The sequence below is a fragment of the Plectropomus leopardus genome, chromosome 15 (assembly GCF_026936395.1).
Source record: "Plectropomus leopardus strain MGB_pleo_1.0 chromosome 15, ASM2693639v1, whole genome shotgun sequence".
Classification (NCBI taxonomy): domain Eukaryota; kingdom Metazoa; phylum Chordata; class Actinopteri; order Perciformes; family Serranidae; genus Plectropomus; species Plectropomus leopardus.
Genome location: NC_142190.1, coordinates 28,037,866 through 28,062,976, shown reverse-complemented (window position 1 = coordinate 28,062,976; position 25,111 = coordinate 28,037,866). Strand labels below are relative to the sequence as shown.

Sequence of the window (25,111 nt, the reverse complement as noted above, 5' to 3'; positions counted from 1 at the left end):
TGTATTGTTGTCTCCTCTTTACTTGAGCCTAAAGCCTGAAAGAAGGCGTCTAGATTACACCAGGAGAGGTTCACCACGAGCACTGAGGGGCTTTTGTTTGCCAGTGTTTCCACAGAAACTCAGCCACAAAACACAAGGGAAAAAGAGCTTTTCTCTCCCTTAACCCCATTCTTTCATCTTCTCTTTCTCTCTCATTTCTCTCTAAAAACAAACTTTTGTGTTTTCTCTCCACTGCACTTCAAGCAAGACTTCTCATGCAGAGGACCAATGCATTGATGCACAGCCCTCATCGATAATTAAAGTATTTCAGCTATATAAAAAGGGTCATTACGGAAAACTAGGCTATGAGTGCAGCAGAGAGATGCAAATACTTTTAGAATTGGTGCTACATGACCGTAGAAAACAGAGAAAAAAGGGCTATGGCATTCGCTTTTGCGCAAAAGGTAGAAAACCTACAAGTACCAGAATGCACTGCACCATACCAGACCAATGAACACTCCAGCTAGTAGGTGACTTTGTCCATTCCACACAATGGCAGCTAGCTGTTACCAAACAATCTCATATAACAGTTAAATGGACTCTTGATATATATTTGATCAGCACTGCTTAGTTTCACCGTTTGATCTCAATTTCTTTCAGCCTCTGATTTTACTATGCAGGGAAGCAGGATTGCGCCCACTTCCTGTTAACAAACTGTCACTATTATAGCTAAACAAGGCAATAAAATAATTCTCTAAAATGTTTTAGGCGAGAAATAGGCAATGCAGTGACACTGTCTTGATTTATATTCGATTGGCCTTGTTTTATTATTTGACTGTTTTTCTCTCCCGTTTTCATCAAATAGTCATCAAATACCACCGCTTTTACAGTGCTTTCCACGTAAGATTCCAGCGCCACCTTTTGTGTCTGCCTGATTTGCTGCTGGACTGCATCAACTGAAAACGGAGACGAATAGTTGTTATGCGAGGTCGGACAGTGGCAGTCTGATAGGCGGCATCACTTAGAAATGTGGCCGGACTTCCGCATGATAACCCACAGAACAGCATCAGATTGAAAGGTTGGTTACTGGAAACAACGTAATATGAAGAGCGCGAGGGCGCTTATAGGGCAGGCTAGAGAAGCAGTGGATGGATCCAACAACCCTGGACTTTCATGCTGGAGTCTGGTGTTTGCTTCCCCTCGGCGTGTGATGTTATTTTTTTTTTTAAACCTTACCATGTGCCTCTTTTCCCTAATCCTAACCATCCTTGCCAGCATGTGTGGTTGTTGACTTCCCAGCGCTGGTTGCCATGTGCTTTTATTGGCTGAACGTAATCCCACCATGAGAGAGTTGACATCATGGTAGCAGCATCCAGGAACTTAAATAGTATCCATTTAACGTTTGTGTAAATCTCACAGCAACATTTTTTTTTACAATCCTAATTCATAACTTAAAAACAAAAGCATAAAAGAGGTAAATCGCCACTGCTGTCAGAACAACAGGGAGAAACCTTGGCAGCTTGTTTCCAATGCCCAGATTGCAATAGATGATAAGTACAGGTGCTTGAATGGTATTTTGTTTCTTTGAATGCAGCAAAGCACTTTCTACGCCACACTAGCAATCTGCCTCTTTAACAGGCACGATACTGATAAGGTTAAGTTGATTAGATCATTACAATGGGTCTGATGAATGAGGGTTTATTTCTCCCGTCAGTTGGCTGCTGACAATTCAGGGGCAGATGTAATGAAGCTGCCTCTTCACAACATTAATCATGCCGTGTTTGGCCACTGGCGGAGCTGTACTTTTTCCTCTCTGGCTGATTGACTTACTCTCTTCTCGTCCTTCACAATATAATTCCTCCCGTGCTTCTTGGTGAGGTGCGGCGCCAGGACATCAAAGCGTCTGCGAAACTCGGAGAACACCATGTGATCGGGGTAACCTGTGAAGGTCAAAAAACGACACTGACTTCTGGAAAGTGTTGTAACACATACTTTGAGGAGGAACACTATGTAAGAAAAGAAAAGGAGAAGTCTGTATGGCTATCCTGTCCTTAGTATGTGAGTGAGGGCAGCCTCCTCACCTTGCCTGTAGATCCGGAGAGCATCCAGCAGCTTGGAGCCGCGCAGCTGAGCACGGAGCAAGGCTACATCCAGCTGCATTAAGCCGGGATCTCCAGACTCCCCCTGAGCCTCGCATTCCCCTGCTTTGAACAGGGATCCACTCAAAGCCTTGAGGGCATCCGCCTTAGGCAATATACAGTGAACAAAGTGAATCCTGGACCTCCGCACCATGTCAAGGAGAGCATCCTGGAAAATACACAGCGGGGTTAGGGACTCTGGAGGGGCCCATGCATTATCCTCCTGTGACTTAGCTATATGTAATCAGTAGCTTACATTCTTTACTTCAAAAAACCAAATGATATGCATACTGGCCTTGACATGCACACCTTACAATATTACATTTTGCAATAAAGCAAATTTGTGTTTCATTATCCATGATGTCCTTATTTCTCCAAACTTCTGTTCCCTGCTGCAGACATGGATAATTAAGCACATTGTACAATACACGGTCCAAAAAAAGTTGTTGTATTTTTGGTTTTTTTATTTAATAAAATCTTACAAGGCTGGCAGAGTCAATGACTTTAATCACTTCCTGAAAGTCTTTTTTTAAAGATTTGCTTTTATGTGATGTTTTTCAATTTATCTATTTTAGTTTGTCTTTAACGCTGTCTTCATCATGTTGAATTCGATTATTAGTGCTATTATTTCTGTGTTTACTGCTTATATTCTTTGAATTGTATTTACTCTTATTAGTATGGGTTGTCATGGTAAAAAAAAATTTCTGATTTTTTCTCTCTTTTGTCTGGCCCTAATTCAGCATTTTTTTTTGGCTCTTATTGTTATGGTTCCTCTACAGGAAACCCTTCTTGCCTCTGCTTTGTCTTGTTTGTCAAAGCACTTTGTGAACTCTGTTTTTAAAGGTGCTATACAAATAAAGTCATAATTATTATGATAATTATTATTATTATTATTATTATTATTAGTAGTAGTAGTAGTAGTAGTAGTAGTAGTATCATTATGATCCATATTTAAATGTTGGCTTTATAATGAGTCTACAAATAATCCATAATTCCACATTACACTTAGACTTGCTAGGTCTGAAACTGCTCCTGGGTGCAACCCAATTACTGGCATTACTCTCATCCATGTTCTTTTAAACTATGCTACTCACATCAACCTGTCAATGTCCCGCCTTTTACCAAACCTGAACCATTTAATTAAAAAAGATGTACACTAGAGTGCTGATTCTCAGTGTCCTTGGAGTTGACATTAAAACAAAGTTCAACCGACTGATTAGTTCCATCCTCTCCTCTCACCACTTGAAGCTTTATCTGGATACACAAGGACTTCTTCTTGATGGCAGCCACCCCTGTGGTGAAGGTCTTCCTCATGCTGGTGGCCCTTCGCAAGGACAGCTGGGAAACCCCTTCCAGGCCCGCAATGGAACCAGAGAGCACGGTGGCTCCGGCTGCTCGGCTCATGAACAACGAGCTGATGATCTTCCTACAGAAAGACACACTATTTCAGCCTGAAAAGTTTTGTAAAATTCCACTTTAAGAAATACTTCACCCTTTAAAACTTGAGAAAATTGGTTGGGTTTCTGCCAAAAACACGGTAATGGAATACAGCCAGCATCCTAACAGGACATGTCCCAAGAATTTGCAAAAAAAGGTTATAAGAAAATTATGTGAAAATAAGCAAAAATAAAACCAGAAAATTACCTAAAAGTGACTATACACACACACACATATATATATATATATATATATATATATATATATATATATATATATATATATATATATATAATAGTTATAGCCCCTCTTTTTAAAACTAATTTTTAAGTAATTTTCTTGTCACCCTTTACTAATTCTTACAATTTATGGGACATTTCATGCCTCGTTGGTCATGGATTTTTTTTCCCCATGTTTTTCAAAAGAAGTCAAACAAATTTGCTCAGGTTTTAAAAGGTCAAATAGTGTATAAAAGGCATTTGAATGCAGCACAAGGAAACTGATGTCAAACCAGGTTTAAACCGGGTTGACACCTGAAAGATAGGCTTCTCTTGCTGGTGTGATACTTACTTCTGGGAGTCCTGCAGGAGGCTTGTCGCATTAGTAGATGCAGGATTCTGCTTGGCGTAGTTCAGCCACCCGCAGGCATCGTACTCCACCCAGTCAGTCCCGTGACTGTGGCCCAGCAGGAAATGATTCTCCTTCTCACTCTTCAGGAGAAAAGTGTGACCTGATGTAGATGCAGGAGGTGGTGTGAGATTCAGCTCATTGTACATACGCAGAGAGAATGAAAGAAATTAACAGGCTCCTTCAGGAGTTTGGGAATGTGCTGCATGAAGGGTTTATCAAAGATTCATCTGATTACTCTGGTATGCACAGGCTGTCACAAACCTGGATAAAGTTTACTGACAGTCATAATAAAAGACAATCTGTTCCCAACCTACTTGTTCATGCGGTAGACTATCAAAGAGATATGGGTGATAAACCAGAGAGAAAAAGCTCAAATCAACCAATATAAAGAGTATGAATGAGAGGCTCTCAGCTGTTGTTTTGGAAGGCACGTTTCCATAATTCCATTGAGTTTTATTAGGATCATTTCTATAAGCTGTAACCTTGGCAAGAAACAGTTGTCAGGGTTGCCAACAATATGAACAGAGAGGATTTCTCTGACTCATCTACAGTAAATCTGTCAGAGCTCTTTGTGTACAGTCTGTCATAGAGATATGAGAAGCATATTCTCAATGATACTGTACAGTTTATTGTGATGCAAAAGACTATAGTCCCAAACACTGTAAAAAATACACAGTAAAATGTCTTTATCTGAAATTAAACCTGTAACAGGAGTTGGCAAACACTCTGAAAGACAGAGTCAGAGATGATTCTGCTCTCACAAATGATCACAAATTTAACACTTATTCCATGCCAAAAAACAGAGATGGAAGTTCACACCAAACATGTTAATTCACACCATAGAGTGTATAAACAAGACTGACGGCATGGCAGCTCCCCAAAAGCAAACCCCCAGGAGGTGCTTCAGGCTCTGAGGTAAATCTTACGTACTGGCCAAAAGAGGAATTACACTAGTGTCATAGCATTTGGAAAGTCTAAAAGAGCCACAAGATTACATTTTTGAGATTACCATTCAAGCTAGCGAAGTGTTAAACTGGAAGTCAGTTGCTCCGCCGGCGGAAGTTACCCATTCTCGCACATTCGGCCGCGCTCAGCTACCCTAAGTCGCGAGAGTGCATGCCTCATGTGCCCAAAAATAGCAGGCAGAAGAAGGTAGATTCAGTAGTCATTTTTTCTGGTTTTTTTTTTAAAACAAAGTTTAAAAAAAAACATGGGAAAGGGGCAAATAAATGTCCCACAAAGTGCAAGAAGTTAGTAGATTTTTTTTTGCTAATTTCCAGGTATTTCCTGTACTTTTTACTAATTTCTTCCTAATTTGTGGGTCATTCATTCCTAAGTTGCTCATTGACTTCTTCCCATGTTTTTAAAAGCAATTGCAAGTAAGAATTTTCAGTCAATTTCTTTTAAAATGGTCAAGTGGAATGTTTGCCATGCACTGTATTAGCTTCAAGTCTGAGTTTATACGTGTGTGTGTGTGTGTGTGTGTGTGTGTGTGTGTCTTCTCCTCACCTTTACTCTCGCCCTCGGCAGGTCCGTAGTAGCTAAAGAGACGTCCCAACAGGGTTTCCTCCGACCCCCCGGGCTGCAGCGCCTCCTCCTCCATCAGCCACAGCAGGCCCCGCGCCTCATCCGTTCGTACCATCCGTACCTACCAAATAAACACGTGCACACACACACAGAAGCACACGCGCAAAGGTCATGAGTGCTTTGTGTAATCCCAGCATGGACACAAAATGTTCTGCCACGATCACTGTACCTCTTACTTCCTTTGCATTTTACAGATTTGCTTCAAAAGCAATTATGTTTTCCCATCTCTCCATCATACAGGAGCAACAATCCACCTTGCCACAAGGCCATTTAGCCTGCTTTTGCTATTTAATGCGAGGACATTAAAAAAATAAATATATATATAAATATCGCTACTTATGAAAGATTCTGAAAATTATCCTTCAAAACGCTGAGTGCTGGCCTCCACAGTCTCCTTAGTTATCTGATATATTGTGTTTCACCCAATGTCAGTAAAAGTACTTCTCTGCACTGTATGTGTTTTCCCAGCAAGAGCTGGTTATGGTGGGCACGATAGTAATACCAGCATCAGAAATTAAACTTTCAAAAGCATTTGTGGTCTCTGCACCCTCCAGCAGTCGCCGCGATAATGGCATCATCAATTTAGCTTTTCCTTCTAATCGAAATGGAAACTAAAAAAAAAAAAAAAAAAAAAGAGCTCATGAATACGAAGAGTGGCGGGGGGAAAGGGATTAAAAAGTAATACAATTAGTAGAACAATTAGAGTGAACACAGAAAGAAAATAAAACCCACTCCAGCATTGATGATCTCGGAATAAGTGCACAGGGAAGGTTTTTGTTTGTATATTTAAATAAATAAAAAAAGCACACTTTTTTTTGCTTTTAAACTTTTGTCAGAGTCTAAATGATGCAGTTTTTGTCCATTTAGATGAGCAACTATTGTTCTGCAGATGACAATGAGCCCCACAGTGAGGTAGCAAGCTTTGTTTGGCATGGCTGATCCACCCTGGGAGCATCTGGGGAGGCAGGGGGTCTAAAATCACAAAACCAAAAACTGCAGCTATCACGAAGTTCCACTGGAGACACCCTTATCAGCAGAGCACACCACGCCGCCTTCAAATACAACAGAGTATCAGTTTGGAAGAGACATATGACAACGACGAGGCTGGCAATGAATGAGCATTAAGGCTGTTTGCGATAACAGTCATCTAAGCTACAACAAGAGAGGAAAAAAAAAACATGCTTGTGAAAAAAAAATCAAGGTTCAAAATGTCTTAAGCAGCTGTTCTTTAGAGCCAACTTTAGAAATGACTTTGAAGAATCAGTGCTTTTTTTTCCCTCCCTTTGGATTTTTTGTGTGATGCACCACAGTTCACCGCTTCTGATGACATTCCCATTAGAGTGCGGACCCTTTAAAAAGTTAAGCACTCAAAGCAAATGCATTGGAATTATACCAAAAGTGATCTATGACTCTGTAAACTCTGCCATTTCTGTTTCCATGGTGCAGATCACAGGCTGCAGAGGCCAAACATCGATTTTCTTTCTTGAAGTCAATTCCATAACCTTTTTCTCTCCCTGCTTTCTAACCCTCTCTTTTGAGCCTCAGCCAAACACCTTTCAATATAACAAAAAAACACACAGAAAGAAAACTTCTGATGCTAAAAGACTATAATTAATGTTGAATAAAACAGAGTGCCGGGAGATTACTATGTGGAAATAGATCATGAAAAGGGATGCAAGTCTCTTAGGTGTTTCGGAGAAGCTTTCAGAGGCAACGCTGAATTTATGCATGGAAATAAGCAGAAAAAAATTGAGCCAGAAATGAAGACAACAGAAGCATGAAAATGTTGAACTTACCAGTGCTTGGCTTGAGGCTTGGTCTACCACGGATACAGACAGGGATGTGCTGGGCTCTGTGTCATCCAAAGCGAGCTCTATGTTCTCCTGAAGGAAGACGGGAAGATTGACAGACTCTTTAATGACTTGTGATGATGCCAAATAACACAAGAAACTGTAGATGTCAATAGTGTCGGTTTTTGGAGATCAGAAAAAAAAAGGAGACTGATCAAATAAATCTGCTTATGTTATTTTCATGATAGTTTCTAGCCCTGGGTTAATATCTTTCTGTGGACACAATAATGTTTTATCAAGTGGAGGATGATATTCATGAGATGTGTCAAAGAAAGTAAGAATGTCTTGATTAAGTAATAAGTTTGTTATTTTAATGTAAAATTAAACTTGTCTGACAACATTAGTTAGTCATTAGTCATTTTAATATCGATTACTCTGCAATACTCATTCTGCTCATCCGGAAACTGTGAAAAAAGGTGATATATTTTTTTATTTTGATCCTTCCCAAATGACTTTTTTCCCAAATAAACTGTACACAAGCAGCAGCAGCTGCCCAGAATAATATCAGTAACTTGGCACGGAGAATGTTGTTAGATTTTAAAAACTTGCCCTTTGATTTTCTAAAGTTAAAAGTTGAAAATGAAATCCTGGAGCTGAAAAAAGCCTCAGTTTTCGCATTTAATGTCTCATACAGGACATGTTTATTGCAAACGCTTCATGTTTGGCAAAATTTTTTAGATTACGGTGATTTTGATGAAATGTTACTATTTTAAGCTTAGATTTGGTGATGTTTCCTGTTCCCTGTTTCCTGTTCATGTTTCCTTTGTTGAGCATAGACCGTCAGAAATTTTTTTTAAATCTGATTTTATTTTGGTTTTGTCGACCAGCGCATCACCAGTTACCCGACCTTTCTGCAGCAATATAAATTCTGGAAATTATCCAATCACTCAGCATTAGACCGTCAGCGCACACAGCTGCCAACAGTTCAATTAAAGCTTGCTTTTCCTGGAAATACAAACATTACTTTTTCTTTTCTCAAGATCAGGTACAATTAAACACAATTTGGTGGTGAGCTGTAGTCTTATGTGCAGGATTTGAATAACTGTTACAAAGGGTAAACCTCAGTGTGTTTATGTTTTTGTAAATAATCTTTATTATTTTATTTCATTAGGTCAGTCACCATAAGAAATTACTGTCAAATGGAACACTTATTATTGAATTTTAATCTGCCAAAATAGTCAAAACTGACTTATGTTGCTTAACTAGAAGACCCGTTGAGGCCACAATAAATATCCCTATCAAAACATATTTATTGTGTTTATTGTTCTAGGCTACTTTCTTTTCATCATGGTGACAATGGATGTTATCATAGATACAATTTGCCATTGCCTTGTTTCACACTGTGCCACAGCAACAGTAAAATAATAAAGCTATTTGAGCTTTAATAGCAGAATTGACGCAGATCTAAAAAGTAACACAAAAATTACTTTTTCTAGTAACTTATTACATTTAAATGCAGCAGTTGGTTAAGTAATTCTCTTGCGTCTGAGAAAAGTAACCACTAATTTTCAATAACAGTACAACACTGGTGGTGTATGAGCTGAATATCTTTGTGTTTTGGACCATTGGTTAGACAAAACAAGTCATGAACACATCACCCTGGGCAGTAGGTAATTAAAATGGGCATTTTTACTATTTTCTTACTGTTAAATAGACCAAACAATCAAATGACAAAATAATTGTCTGATTAATTGATGATAAAAGCAATGGTTAGTTGCAGCCCAGCCCCCCGTCCTGACTTGTCTCTATATGAGACAAAAGAGGCAAGTGCTGGTCCCACAACTCTGCACACAGGTGCCAGTCATCCACTTAAAATGCTGATTCCCCTTCTTTCATCACAAGGAGGTCGCTGTGTCTGTGCACCTAGAGAGGGTGCAGGCAGCTGTAATATTTCCCAAAGTTTTTTTTTACGGATATTGAAATGAAAAACATTGGCACGTTAGATGTAAGAAAACTAAAAGCCGGAGCAAATCTATTACAATAACAACAACGTTTGGCATTGAGACTGTCTTTTTTCCTATAGGTAAATGGAAACTCTAAAAGATTTCATTACTGTTGCAGATAATAACATTTCGGCAATAAAAGTGGAAATAAACACAGTAAATTACCTCCACCGGAGCAAAACAGGCGTGCAGCAGCTCACAAGTGACAAAGTGCAGGCGGCGCAGGGAGTGTGGAGAAATGTTGGCAGTGCTAATAGTGTGGCCGTGACAGATGCCACTGTTCCAGTTGACAGTGTATGTGAAGTAGCCTAAATGATTTGTTGTTCTCTGCTGTGGGGAGTCAATGCGCGGAGGATATACGAAAAAACTATCCACACAGTCGCAGCAGCATTTAATGTGACAGTACAAAGCATGCGCGCGTTGTGTTGTATCAGAGTTTAACCTGCCTGTCACCTCTATTGTTGATACTGTGTGCCACGTTAAATGCGTTCGACCCAGTTTTCAATGACAGCTTCACAGCTCCTTATATTTTTCAAGATGCACTGACATGTGAGAATTGCACTCTACAGATTTATGCAATACTTCTTCATTTCGCTCCACTTCCCTTCCTCCCAGGCAGAGGATGTAGGTGGGAATGTGGGTGGGAAATCCCAGGATCCTTGTTCACAGTATTAAAAGTAATATGATTCTGCTTAACTTCAGCGTGATATCTGCTGAGTTTTTAAATGAGGATTTATCTGAGATGAGCTAAGGTGGAACAGCAGTAATAGATTGATATATTGAACCTTTTCAACTCTGCGACAGAAACTGTCTGCCTGTGCTTGATTGCTACTTTTGCTTATTTTGATCTCATTTCTTGGAGTATTTTTAAATGCTTCATATCCCTGAAATCTGCTAAATCCTATTCAAGTCAATAAACCATAATATTTGACAAAAGTATTTAAATTGTGTCTTTTGAAAAAATAATACAAAAATTGATTATTTTTTATCAGATTTTCAAAATAAAAGTGCAAACGAAACTGATCCAAAATATATTAAATGTGGAAATCTAAGCATATCAATAAAAATCAATTTTTAATAGATTATTTCTTATTAATTTTTTATAATGATAATAATGATTATTTATAATTATTATTTATTTTGAAATGATACTAGGGATGCACCAACTGTGAAATTTTGAGGAGATACCAGTACCAATACCAATACCAATGTTTAAAATAAGTATCTCGCCTCTGGCCAATAGCGGACAAGGATAGTTGTTGTTGTTGATAGTTGTACTATCTACATTATTTAGTTGTATATGTATTAGGGCTGTCAGCATTAACATGTTAATCACGATGTGATTTTGGTCCATACACAACGTGTTCTTTTTTTAATTGCGTTATTTGCTGGACAAATTTCCCATCTTTAAGAGGCTGTACTGGGCTGAGTTTTGAAGCTAGAGAGATGATACTGATAATATCTAAAACTAGAGGACCTGAGGAATCCAGGTATCAACTTTGTCATGCTAGCCTCTCAGGAAGGGGGTTGAATAACTCTCAAAGTTAGGTTAAATTTTGGCGATGGAATCACGACATGGCTATTTCACAGAGGTCCCTTGACATCTGACCTCACGATATCTGAATGAAGAAAAGTGTTCTGTGGGCACCCATCACTCTCCCCTTTACAGACACGCCCACTTATGCTAGTTCCATGCAGTTTTTTGCTGTCACATCGAAAAGTACGATACAAAAAAAGTTTATTGTTACTATTATATGCTCATTTTTTATGAGCAGAGTGCAAATTTTTGCACCGCAAGGAACATAGTGTGGTGACATCATTACAAGCATGTAAGTTTTGGCTGTTATGGTTTTTATTTTAGATCTGTATTTCCAGGATATTGCAGTCATTATGGGGAAATCATAGTGAATTATATGTTTGCACCACACGTCAGGATACATTAGGTAATGACGCGTAACTAGACAGACAGAAGCCTTAGTTTTCTACAGCAAAATGAAAGTATACGTTAGCTATGGTGTTTATTTTAGATTGATACATGTTCAGGATTTTGCAAACAGCAATTTCGTGTGGCCGTCTGCAGGAGTTTTTAAAGGGTTAAAGGTAGTGATGAGAAAAAGAAAAAAAGAATCTTTTAAATATATTCTTAAATATCTTAATTTCTTTGGGCCAACTGTGCCCGGTTGTAATGGTCCAGCGCTGTTGAACAGAACTCAAAGGAAGACAGAAAGAATAGTTCCTTGATCAGAGAGCAACAGCGGCTCTGTGAAGCTGGGCGTGTCTCCCAAAGGCAGTTGTGAGTGACTTTTCTTTGATCTCGGCAGAAGAGGTGAAGACTGGCATCGCTAATGAGAAGGTCTAACACATGAACTACTTTGGCTTGTCACAGCTTGTGGCAGGTGGGAGGGATAGTGTGTCTGATGTGTGAACACAAACACTATTGGAGTTGATGTGTCTGAGAGAAAGCAACAGACAAAAGGGAGAGATGAGGGAGAGAGAGAAAGAGGTGGGAGGAATCAAGAGGCAGCGAGAATGAGGCTGCATGTAACGCGCCGTGCATAACACTTCACATGTCCGTACCTCTTTGTATCTCTCCAACTCCTGAACAAAGGTGCGCTGATAGAAGAGCGAATGCAGACGTTCTTGAGTGTAGTTGTGGCACAGGTCCTCAAAGGTTGCACCGCACTCGCGCTTGGCCAGCCTGGGGTTTTGAAAGCCCGGTGTGTCCACAATGAGCAAAGAGCACAAAGAGTGCTGGCTGGATTTCAAGGCCCTGAAGCACACAGGGCAAAACACAAACATACATTCACATTCACACACACAGTGTGATACTTGAGACCACATTTTATTGATTGCTTTTACTGCATATAACCCCTAGCTTTAACCTTAGCTCTCTTCACCACATCCCTAACATTAACCCTTACTAAACATAATCCTAGCTCTGTACTTACCTAAACCAAAAGCCTTAAATTCAAAATAGCTTTTTATACTCTTAAAGCAACAATTAAAACCCAACATTGTCTGGACATGCATTGCCTAACCCCCCGAAAAATCTACAGTAACATTTCATTCAAGATGTCAAGATTTAGAAACATATGAAATATGTTTCTAGCAGACTTAAAGGCTCTTTTGAAATGATACTAGGGATGCACCAATTGTGAAATTCTGAGGCAATACAGATACAGATACACATACAGATACAGATGCCGATGCCGATTTTTGTCCAATGGTGTGTACAAATACCAATGTTTAAAATAACAACTTGGCCGTTATCCAACAGCTGACAGCCGATACTTAAATACACATTGATCAAAGAATCTTTAAAATAACCTTCTTTAACATAAAAAATGTCAAAAATATTATTATTTTTGTTGTTGTTGTTGTTATTATTATTATTTCAAAAGCATTTTACTGTATACAATATAATGTAATTTCCACTATAATATTTATTTTATGTTGCTGTGAAAACATCAACAAATTTCTCCTTCAAACAACCATCCTTATTCAAGTTTCTTTCTCTCTTTCTTTCTCAAAATCTACATTTTACAAGATTACATTTAAATACATCATGAGAACGTCAGAACTTATCTTCGCCAAATACTAATTTACACTGAACAGAGCTTGAATGCATCATAATGTCACCTAATGCATCCTCTGTTAGCTGTTAGTTCTGGCCACCGGCTGCCTCCAACCAACTTTAACTAGCTCTCAGGGGTTTGTTAAAAATGTCGTATTAGGAGAGAAACAACTGGGTGTGTCCCCCGACGTGTCGTTAGTGAGTTTTTTGTGTGTTTTGTTGTGTGTGATGGCCTCCCGGCATAGATCACTGTTCATCCCAAATACCTTCTAAATTTTCAACAGGAGGCCATAAGTCTCAAGCCGTTTCTTTAGCCTGAGCAAAATCAATGTGACAAAACGGAAAAACATCGGCCACTGCCAACAGTGAGCATCATCTTGAGGCCCTGACACACCAAGCTGACAGAGCCATTGAGCCATTATTAGTGTTTTCACCTTCGTCACTATGGTGTGTCTGCAATCTTGGGCTCATGTTTTTAGCATGTTCTATTGGCCTCAGTAATGGAGGAGCCATTCAGTGAATTGAATCACTTTGAGTGGCAGTTCAGCTCAGCGTATGAGAACACATTTCTGCTGTTATTCATCACTGTGCAGTACATGTGCTTTGTTCCTTAAACATTGGATTGTGTTGTTAATGTGCCATCTTGCTAACTACCATAAAGACCGTCTTCCCATTTTCCTTTTCAAATGACATTTACAGAGTACCGCCTTTTGCAGAGTGCAGAACATTTGTGCTTGTTTTCCATTGGCTTTAGTCTTTGTGTCCATGCACGACGTTTTTGACCGAGACAAGAGGCAACACAGCAGGGGGCATTTGGCGCTGCTAATGTTGATTTGGTGGGTTTGTCATAACTTTAGGCTTTTCTTTGTAGTCCGTCATCTTTTGGACTTTATTTTAGGTTTTCATATTGGTATTTTTTGCTTTTTTCATGTATTTATTCATGTTAGTCAGTTACCCGATTTATTTTGCAGGTTATGCCTCATGTCTTGTGTTACTTCCTACCTTTGTCTGTTTCCTGCGTGTTTTCTGCCACACCTGTCTTACATCAGTCTCATTATCTTTCCCTATTCCCAGAGTCTTCCCTACACACCTGACCTGTGTTAGTCTTGTATACTCCACCTGAGTGTTCCCTGCCACACCCTCAGCCAATGTCAGCCAATCACTGTATTACCCTTTCTTTTGCCAGCTCACCTGCTCCAGCTGTGTCTTGTTCTTGTGATTTGTTTTCTGTGTATATATACCTGTGTCTTTCCTCTTCTCAGGTGTCCTGTGCTTATCCCTGTGTGCATAGTGTCACGCTGTTTGGTTTTCAGCTTAGTTTTGAATCTCAGTTCTATTGTGCTTTTGAGTTTTTTTGTTGTTTCAAAGATTTAATTACTTGTCAAAGGCTTCCAAAAGCAGCACAAGAAAAGTGATCCAGTTTAAACCACCTGCCTGCAATGTTTTTCTGCATTTGGATCCTAATTTTGAACTGCAACATAACAGTCCGGGCCTTTATTTGCCAAGAGACCAGGGGCTGTCAACAAAGCAAATATCAGCCGGTACGGATGTGTGCATGATAAATCGGTGCATCCCTAACTGATCCCTAAGTGATCTGCAGGTTTCCATTATATAATGCTGCAGCCAAAGCATGTTATATTCAATTTGATACAGCTTCAGAAAATGTCTGGATCAAAAAATACTGACCGGTTTATTAAAGAAATGAGGATAGTGAAGAGCTCCGAGTAGAGTCCAGATGCCATGGCCTCTAAACACTCCATGGCCGTAGCCTTGGATCCTATTATGAGAAGCAGCCAGACACAGAAAATATCAGAAATAGCAAGTTCACAGCAACAACATCAACAAATATAAGAACAGCTTGAATTAGAGGTTGCAGTTTCTATATTTTGAGCTGTAAAAGCTAAGGTCAAAGCATTTGTTTCTAAAGGATGTACAGTAGCATCATATTTGGGCAAATTACGCTCAGAGGCAGGCATGAAGTATTCAAATTGGGCCTGAAATAGCCTCTGTAAAGCAGTGTCATTTAGGACTCAGGTGTTGCTGAATTGCTGAGATCAAAGAGCGCACACTCGTGTCTGTGCCTCGCAGCAACAGCCACCTGTTAAACTCTAATTCGCTCCATTTTCACACAAAATAGTGACTTAATGGTGCACACACATCTATGACTGTATGTTCGTGTGGGAGGGGGTATGGAGGGAAGGTGAAACAGAGGTCAATTTTGTCCATCCTCTTTTTACAACAAGACTTTTAACTGTATACCCGTGCCCTTCAAAGTGTGCCGCAGTCTTGATGGAAGCCGGAGCACCCGCACATGTGAAAAATCAATGTGAGACAATTATGATTTCAAGGACAATGAAGGAACAGTAGATCCAAAATTGCTTGTCCGGACACAGCGTGTGTACTTATCTGTCAATAGCCATTGTAAAGCTGTGGTATTCATTACTAAGATAAGCTTTACTTTCTCCAGAGCATGCAATTTCCCTCCAGTGATGAGCACAGGCGTGTGCATGTGTGTATGTGTATGGGTGTGGAAACAGAGTGACAAAGAGAAAGGGAGGAAGGGAGGGGGGTCTGTGAATGAAGAGGAAAAAGGCTGTTGGTAAATGTGGTCTGTGGAGTACCTGCATCTGCTGTGCCATTTTCGTCAGAAGCCTGGCGGATGGTGCTGGCTCTGGGCAGGGTGCCCTTGGCCTGGTGCTTGAAGATGGAGGAGGAGAGCTCCTCCAGGGTGCAGCCCAGCAGGTAGGCAGCCTTCTGGGCCCACTCATGACGTGCAAATTGTTTCCTGCCAGCTGAGACACGTGCATGAAAACCTCCATTAGCCCTTCTGCCAACCACCCCGGGCACATGGCTAGCTTCGTAAGCTTTGTGACAGGGTAGGATTACGTCTCTGGTCAAGCTGACACTGACACAGCTGCTGAGAACATCCACTAAAAGCATGCTCAAAATGTTAGTGGCTTGAATAACTACAGCTGACAAAAAGACGCATCCGCTCACTTCAGCTGTTTCATGCTCAAAAAGCTATAAAGTCGCAGTGATAATTGCCTCTTTTATCGTCTGCAGAATGAAAGCAAAACTTATCATTAGGGGACACAATTAACTTATTTACATAAAGACCTCTGTTGGGAAACACAAGTTTCCCTTTTAATCTAGTGGCAGAGTGATGGAAACATGCAGATATGAGTGCAACTTGTGTTTTAATCCACCATGAAGTGGTATCTTCTAAGGCTTGAGAGAGGAACTGGGGGATTTCACACAGAGAGCAGTAGGCTCTATCTGTTTCATCAGCGCCGCAGAAGCCCTGCATACTTTCATGATGATAAGCAGGATGGGTGTGAAACAAGTAACGACATTTAAATGTTTGCTTTGAAAGACAGTCGCCACCATAATTATTAAACTCTGTTAAAACATGAAAAAAAGGGTGTTTGTAGATATATCTGGATATTACTGAATCAAACATTAAGGAGTGGATGTCTCTTAAAGATAAAAAAAAAAAATACGTACATGTGATATTTGCTCTTAAAAAGCATCCTGACTCAAAGTATGATAAGCCTTTTTTTCTGTCTGCACTCATTAGACAGAAGTGTTGACAGTATGGTATGAAAGAAAAGCAAGTTCATTTCAGGTGTTCCCTTTAATTGGTGTGTTGAAATTAGAGACCAGTGCTGCCCTCTTGTGTCACACTATGAAGCTGCATTGCCAATGAACATTTTACATTGTGTGTGATGGTCAAACTATTACTAGCAGCAATGGCTTTTTTATAATGATCCAGAGTATGATTAGACTAGGGGAGATCAGGGTTGGTTGGCACACACCTATTTTGTTGTTCCTAAAGATATTTGCTTGTTTTTGACCTGCACTCATCTACTTTGTTAAAACGTTGGAATGTCACTATGTTTTTTTGATGAGGGTAATGTTTCAGTTCCATAGCATCAAAAGAAAAAAATGGTCTGTGGAATAAATGCATTACAAAGCTCTGTTAGACAGAGATATTAAAATGTGTTAGTTCTAGTAAATAGACAAACGATTTAAAAGTCTGTGATGATGGTTGCTGCTAACATAAATTTATCCCAAAGTTGGGTGAAATGCCAGCGAGATTGGTTGGCACATGTGACAACCAATTGTAAAATTAAGAGTTGTGCCTATAACTGTCACTATTACAAAACTTTGTTAGATAGGGATAATAAAATGTGTTACTTCTAGTTTATAGACAAAGGAATCAGCTATATTTTGATATAAGATTTAAAAGTGTGATGAGTGATGGTTGCTGGCAATCATAATTTCATCTCAAAGTTGGGTCAAATGTGAGTGGGGTTGGTTGGCATATGTGACAACAATTGTAAAATTAAAGTTGTGACTATAATTGTATTTTGAGAGACTAATTTTTTTGAAAAAAAATTACTAATTACTAATGTTGTTTGCATTAAAAAATGGACAGATAAACAAATTAAATGTTCAACTTATCTGGTTTGTTTTTTAATTAAATATTTAATTAAAATGTTTTTATTAGTTGTTTCATTTTTTGTAACTGCAGCATTTGAACAGTTTGCCAACCAACCTCAAAACAAGTACCAACTTGGCTTTTCATTTGTTGCTGATTGGAATATTCAAACTAAAATAATGCCAGAGAAATATGTAAAAGAGTGAAAAGTGTGCCAACCAACCCCGGTCTCCCCTATTGTTATTAATTACCTCACACAGGGAGAGAACATCTAATCACTATCATTGTGTGGACCTTTGCACATAACTTTTATCCCATCATGTGTTCTTTTTTCATGAGAATTACCATGTGTTTAACAAGATGACAGCAATCTTAAGTCCATAAATCACCCAGTAATTTGCAGATCAGAACAAAGTTGTTCAATGTCGGTGTTATGGGACGATATTCATTGCTCAACATTTTTAAAACTGTTCCTGGATGTTGTTAAACTGCCATCAAAAAGATTGGCAGCCAGCTGGAGGGGATCACTGAAAATAATTTGGCAAGTAATTCTTCATAAGTGACTGGCAATTACAGAGAAGACAGAGATTGAACAAACATGTCGAAAGCATAAAATATAGACTGAATGCTACTATACATTCCTTGTGATTTGTATATTGCATATTGTTCTGATATACTTTGTTTGTGAACTGCTTTCTAAACACAGAAAGTCAGACATCAAGTTGATTGGTTTGCATTGCAAAATGTAGTATAATTCCATCCTTCAAAAAGCCTATTGTAATTGCCTTTCATACTGGAGAAAAAATATGCTCCACTCACCAATAACAAAAATTTATTTAAGTGCATCAGACTGTTCATATGGCAGATATCTCTCATTTTGAAATGAAAGTCAAATGCAGTGGGAGGCAGATCTATTAGAGCAATAACAACAAAAAGAAGAAAAAAAAACAATTACACTCTCTTACGTTAGATTTCATCATACAAATAGCTTCAAAGACGAGAACAAATCCTCCTGTCTGAGAAGACTGCTGCTCTCATTAGTCCTCTGAGGCATTCTTATGATAAGATAACATGTTTGTCAAGACTAGAGGCCAGAATCAGACTGATGTGTTTCTGTCCTTCAGCTGCAACAGTATTTCCTGACAATTAGACTCTGGCAGTTTGCCAGTGGTTTCAAATCTGCAGCGAGGAGCCTCAGATGATTTCAGTCAGTTTTCATGTGGATGTGCTATCAGTTCAAAGCAGGAACGGTTCTGAAATGATCTGGAAAATGACCAGTCACATGCATTTTTCCTACCTTAATTTTTAATATTTTTTTAAGATCAGTGCAGTAGAGTAGTCTGACACCTGTGGGCTGAGCAACATCTCTTTAAGTGCAAAATGCATAATTCAGTTATCTGGATTACAGCTGTCTTGCATCACTCCGAGGGAGTTACCTACAGTGAGATAATGCAGGGTGGACATCTTTTGGATTACATGAAGTGATATTAAAACGATTTGGGCTAACAAAGGTTAATTTGGGGACATTTCAGTTTTCTCATCGCGCACTGCTGTGTGCGCAATTTCAAGAACGATCCTCTGCATCTCTGTTAGTATGCATTTTATTCTGATTAACATAATCTATATGAATAAGTGATGCAGCTAAAGAATAGAAAACAATTTAGAGAGCTATCTTACCCTTAGTAGCTCCTGCAGACCCCAGATGGTAGATGGCCCCGAGGACGAGCCAGAAGGCCCTCTGCTCATCACCGCTGATCCCCAGAACCTTCATGGCTGCTTGCAGCTTAGAAAACTGCTGGGAGGCCCGTTGCTTATCTTCAGCCTGGCAGTAAGCACATTTAGTCAAAAGAAATTCCTTTATGTAATATAAGCGATGAAAAAAATATTTTACAAAATTTCTTAAAGTAATACTAGGAAGTACTTGTCAAATCATAAATTAATCCTTTCAAACCAGGGGCTACGTAACTTTTCTTGTGCTGCTTTCAGATGCCTTTCACAAGTATTCAAACATTTGAACACTGAGCAAACTGATGATTTCTCAAAAAAAAGACATGGGATGAAGGTAATGATCAACTTTGTCAGAAATGTTACACAAATTTAGCAGATTTTGAATTTTTTGGGGAAAGGTTGGGAAAAATAAAAATGTACGGAAAAACTATATTTATAGTTATCATCATAACATATATATTCTTTGTTATTTCTGGTTGTTTGTTTGTTTTAGTAATTTTTTTAATTTAGTTACTTTTTACTTATTTCTTGCAAATTTTTATGTCATTCTGTCTTTTATTGCTCATTGTTCTTCCCATGTTTTCTTAAAGAAATTAAGTCAGTTTGGTTGGTTTCAAGGGGTTAAAATAGGATTATCAAATCTGATTGTATCTGCAAAGGTGATACATAATTGTCGAGACTTTCAAAACACACTTTCTGATCCATTCCTTTCTATTGCGAAAATGCAATTTACCTTAGTCTGAGGCATGATTCCAAATGCATTGTTCTCAGCAAAGTGGTTTAGGTGCAGCTCAGTCCTGATAAAGCAAAAACAGAGCAAACAAAACATCAACATCTCCCTTTTTACTAATGGAACATACTAAGTGTTAAAGAAGCAGTTATACATCATCTCAACACATCAACGCATAGAAATCCAGTGCAGAACTGTTGCTGTGTTTAAAGGTCTAGTGTGAAGGATTTAGTGGACTGAAACTTGGAAAAAACTGAAAACTCTTTCATGTGCAAAGTGCTACACAGGCTGACGCAAAAATGTGAATGGCCTTATCTATAGCCAGTGTTTGGTCTGTCCATTCTGGGCTACTGTAGAAACAACAAATGGCGAACTAAATGGAATAGAACCCCACTCCATGTGCAGACATAAACAGCTCATTTTAAGATCACAAAAATGCAAAAAACTCTTTTTTTTCAGGTGAATACACACTAAAGACAACATATTTATTGAATTATATTCCATTTCTTCCAGTATACCCCTTGAATCCTGCACACTGGACCTTTAATGACATTAATTCTGACCTAAGAGAGGTGTCCACTCCAGCCATCAGGTAGTAAAAGACATTAAAAGTGGACTCTCCTCCCGGTCTTCTTGTCACCCTCATCTTCTCTAGAAGCATGGTCTGCAAGGCAACAGCACAACAGGATATTAGTTTGATATAATTTTATTACAAGTAGTGCATGTATGCAAAACAATGAAGCATGCTGGAGTTTGGTAAAAAAAAAAAAAAAACTAGCTGTTTGTCTCACATTGTCTGAAATCATAAAATCGTAGTTGAATACTTGAATAAATACACAGACATATGAAAGGTTCCCACATATTTTCATGGACAAAATTTAAAAGCACTTCCATTACTTTTCGAAGACCTATAATTTTTTTTTTTTGCCAAATGTGTCTGTCTTTTTTCAAAAATATCAGATTCAAACTCTATTCAAACATAATTTCAGCAAGTTGGCATGCATAAAGGGAGAGAGAACATTGGGAGAAAATAAAGAAATGTATGTGATGGTAAACAAAACCTTTCACACACACCAACATATATAAGATCTACATTTCATCATCAGCTAAGAAAATACTTTTGCCACCTAATGTGGAGGGTTATCCACAGAGGATTACTGTAACAATTTCATTCCACAAAAAAACAAAATTCCATTTCTTTTTCAAACCATTCTACGATGTTACTAATGCCATGACTTTTCCAGACCTGGAAAATGAGATGAATGAAAATTCCATAAATTTTTCGGTTTTTCCATGACTGTAGGAACCTTGTGTATGTTTATTAGTACCTGGATGGAGGCTGATGTCACCAGGCCTGATTGGTCAAAGTCCAAGGAAACAATGTGGGAGAAGCGACTCGCATTCCCATTCATACAGGTGGAGGCATTCCCAAATGCCTCCAAAACTGTGTAGACCGCCTGCCATTTCTCAGCTGTAGACAAAACAAAAATATATTTAAACAGTAATTTCGGGGGGTCAAATAAATAAGCATGAACATGCAAAAATATCAAAATCTTTTTATCTAGAGTTCCTTTCCATCTTACTGGAGAATGTTTTGTTAGTGCTGCCAGCGATGGTGACCAGGTACTGGATGATGTGTTGACAGTTGGTGGTCTTGCCACTGCCACTCTTGCCGAGCAGAACAATGGACTGATCCTGTCGAGTGGTCAGGAGGTTCCTGTAGGCAGCCTGGGCCATGCTGTAAATGTGAGGGGCAGTGTCTTCCCTCCTGCAGCCCTTAAACATTTGCATCACCTGAAAAGCAGATAAGTGACAGTGAAGCTTGTGAGTTTATTTAATTCTGGTTACACATATCTCATGAAAGATGTGTCATGAACCTGTTGTCTTAGGGGTCAAAAATGACCCGGCACTATGTTTAACAGCATAGAAAAGCCCAAAAATGATCTTTTTTTCAACTTGAAATTTGATAACTTTTACTAGAATGACCCCAACATGAGAAAAAGTGAAACATTGTCTTTGTTCAATTTTCAATGAAGGCTGTACAACAACAGGGTATAAATCTTGTCTTAGGGTTAATTTTTGACCTGGCAGTTATAAAATCATTTTCATACCATAAAAAAAACACACACACACACCAAAAAAAAAAAACACTTTCAAAGTCCATGCACACAATCTTGCATACTGTCCTCATTGTACAGTATTATACTATGTTGCTACCATGTTGCTGTAATTTATTTCCTATAATAAATGCATTCAAAACTACTTTTTGCACACTTCACACATTTCGACTTTCTTGGGCCACACAAATGATACATCTATCTGTTTACACCTGTGGAGTACCTTTAGCAATAATCATAATGATAATTAAAAAAAACTTGAGTAAAGAAAGCAATTATGACAGGTGTGTTACAACAAAAACGAGTAGATTCCACTGATTAAATGCAGTCTTTTTGCGCCATGAAGAGGGAATACCTAGATATTCACAATGTTTGTGATGAATGGCAGGTTGTGTCTTTATGCAAAATAGATTTGGGGTGTAAAATTCAGTCAAGCTGCTTTATTTTAGGGTTTTAGTGAAGGCGGGTCATTATAACCCTTAGAACAAGTGGTGTATACAGACAGTTAAGACAACATAAGGGTTAAATGCACAAGCTGCAGCCTACCTTCTCAGAGTACATCGAGGGGGCACTAATGGGGTTAACCACCACCATGTTGGGCCCAGCATGGCTGTGCACCAGGTTACCACCGTACCGCTGCCGCAGGGAGTGCATCACGCTGGACTCATTCAAATACTGCAGAGAGGCCAGGTCCTCCACTCGGTCAAATGTCGGAGGGTTTGCCTGGAGTTCAAATTCAAAGTCAGAGCAGTCAGGCACTCACCCGATGTCGTCCGTAACTGATGCGGATCAGAGTTGATTTGGTGATAAAATACCTTCTCTACATCATCTTCATCCACATCCAATAAAGATCCATCACTCTCCAGGCGGATTTTCACCTTCCCCTCTGGCAGGCTGCCTGCCTCCGTCTTCAAGAGAGTTGCTGTATCACCACAAAGCACGGCGTTAATTCATCACGACATATGATCTCCAGTGCATCTTATCTTACATATCTGATAATGTGAGGCAGTTGTATCTCGTTTAATAATGCATAAGCTTCATTAAAACTAAACGAACAACATGCTTAGTCTAATTGCATACAGCCTGAGGTCTGAGTCTATTCAGGTGCTCTCTTTTTACATTTAAATATCAAAAGCATTTTCTAAGCTTAAAAAACCAACCTCTGATAGTTCGACAAACAAATGTTCTCCAGAAACAGACAGAGAAGCACTTAGAGGATAGTCATTTGAGAATTTGCTTAAAAATTACACATGCATACTGATACAGAAATACCAAAGTTGTTACTTACCCATTGAAAATCCATCCTTGTGGACAAGCCATACTTTCTCTGTGTTATACCAGACTTTCTCTGCTGTTATCTGTTCCTCAGTCTTTCCCTGTTAGACACAAACAATCAGCATTAGAAACACTTGTATTATCAATAATTGAACAAATAAAACAAAAACAGTTGTTGAATGATAAGAATCCCACAAAGATCCCACAAAGGACACTTTCACAAGCATGGACTAAGATGTTCACATTCACGAGACATATATGAAGAACTGCATTTATTAAGAGGAGGGCTTCTTTCTGTGTTAAAACCTGTATGAGTTTGTATTTGTTTTTATTTTTCATCTCTGGCATTCATGTCCAATATATATCAGCCCTCCACAGCACAACTGCAGTTCCCATAATCCACCCTTTAAAGCTGTAATTGGTAACTTTTATTAAAAAATAAGTTTTTGTCACGTTAAAGAAGTTACTATATCCTGACAGTAGTTCATGAAAAAGATATGTGAAAAGAATCATGCTCCTCTGCCTCCTCCTGGTGCTTCAAATGGCATTTGCAAGACCTGGCCACCATTGAAAACAGTCGAGCCGAAACAAAGCCCCGCCCGATTCAAGAGCGCCTACCGTCTTCACTGAAGACAAATTCAGCCGCCACATAACAGACAGTAAAAGATTGTTAATGCCAGTCTATATCATTGCTTATTATAAAGTGTTGCTGACACGTATAACATATGTAATAGTAAGGGCTGACGCTGTGGCATGATGCCACTGTCTTTTGGTTCTGTGTAACAAAGCAAAAGCGGTGTACAGTGGGGACTTCGCACTGTCTCTATATCACATTATCTGTGTAAGGAGAGCTAGTGATTGACATGATTGACAGCTGCTTTAAGAGACTTCTCCGCTCTGATTGGTTGCTTTCGTTAGGCTGCAGACTCTTGCAAATGCCATTAGAAACAATATGAGGGGGCAGAGTGATTCTGTCTCATGTACTACTGTCAGGATGTAGTGACATTACAGCAAATATGACAAGAGTTTAGAGAGTGTGCACTGGATTCAGTGAAAGTGCATTCGGGGGGGGGGGTGCACAGGCAAAAAACACCTTAATAATTTCAACTAACAAAAACAAATTATTCGAGTGTTTTGAGTGAGTCATGCATGGAAAGAGACATACTTAGACATGCAGTCCAGCTAACATAATAAACGTCAGATAGCTGCACCAAGACTGCATATAATTTGTATTTCTCCCTCTGGTTTGGGACAGCAGGTAGTGAAATGCAGAGTGATATTTCAACAGCTAGGGCTGTAGGGAAGATGAAACCTGGGCTTTCCAGGTGGGACTGCTCCACTTTCTAAAGAGCTTTCCTCCCACATCCCTTTACTAGTTCATCACACACAAATACCACAAACACACATCACTGTGAAACACAAGGGGGGGGGATGCAACCAGGACTACAATCAGTTGTAGCCGTGGTCAGACCTTAGCTGCAGCTGAGTGTGCTGCCTGAAGGATGGCCACGGGATCCTCAACAGGCTTGGACTGGAGAAGGGAGGGAAAAGAAGTCAACAGAGAAGTATTTTTAGCGACTGAATTCACCATCTGAACATAGCACAGGATTTGAACTTCCAAGTACACAATCAAAACAATGCAAAATATGGCACACTGGAAACTTGTTAGAGTTGGTCACAAA

General features: G+C 39.1%; 1 protein-coding gene across 12 annotated transcripts in view; it reads right to left on the bottom strand.

The window, feature by feature from the left end:
• Window positions 1–25,111, bottom strand: part of LOC121952334 (unconventional myosin-XVIIIa-like) — a 100,690-nt gene that overhangs the window by 51,231 nt on the left and 24,348 nt on the right. For 10 of the 12 annotated variants that reach the window (XM_088088099.1, XM_088088100.1, XM_088088090.1 and 7 more), the window contains 18 exons: window positions 24,901–24,960; window positions 23,443–23,530; window positions 22,970–23,076; window positions 22,701–22,877; window positions 21,621–21,831; window positions 21,366–21,508; window positions 20,601–20,701; window positions 20,041–20,104; window positions 19,257–19,401; window positions 15,760–15,930; window positions 14,825–14,915; window positions 12,142–12,334; window positions 7,568–7,654; window positions 5,694–5,832; window positions 4,125–4,284; window positions 3,357–3,543; window positions 2,061–2,286; window positions 1,810–1,919 (listed from right to left, as the gene is read on the bottom strand). In XM_088088099.1, the coding sequence (XP_087944225.1) occupies window positions 1,810–1,919; window positions 2,061–2,286; window positions 3,357–3,543; window positions 4,125–4,284; window positions 5,694–5,832; window positions 7,568–7,654; window positions 12,142–12,334; window positions 14,825–14,915; window positions 15,760–15,930; window positions 19,257–19,401; window positions 20,041–20,104; window positions 20,601–20,701; window positions 21,366–21,508; window positions 21,621–21,831; window positions 22,701–22,877; window positions 22,970–23,076; window positions 23,443–23,530; window positions 24,901–24,960 (2,460 nt within the window). The remainder of the gene's footprint in view (window positions 1–1,809; window positions 1,920–2,060; window positions 2,287–3,356; window positions 3,544–4,124; window positions 4,285–5,693; window positions 5,833–7,567; window positions 7,655–12,141; window positions 12,335–14,824; window positions 14,916–15,759; window positions 15,931–19,256; window positions 19,402–20,040; window positions 20,105–20,600; window positions 20,702–21,365; window positions 21,509–21,620; window positions 21,832–22,700; window positions 22,878–22,969; window positions 23,077–23,442; window positions 23,531–24,900; window positions 24,961–25,111) is intronic. The other 2 variants (XM_088088095.1, XM_088088101.1) reach the window with 1 other exon arrangement.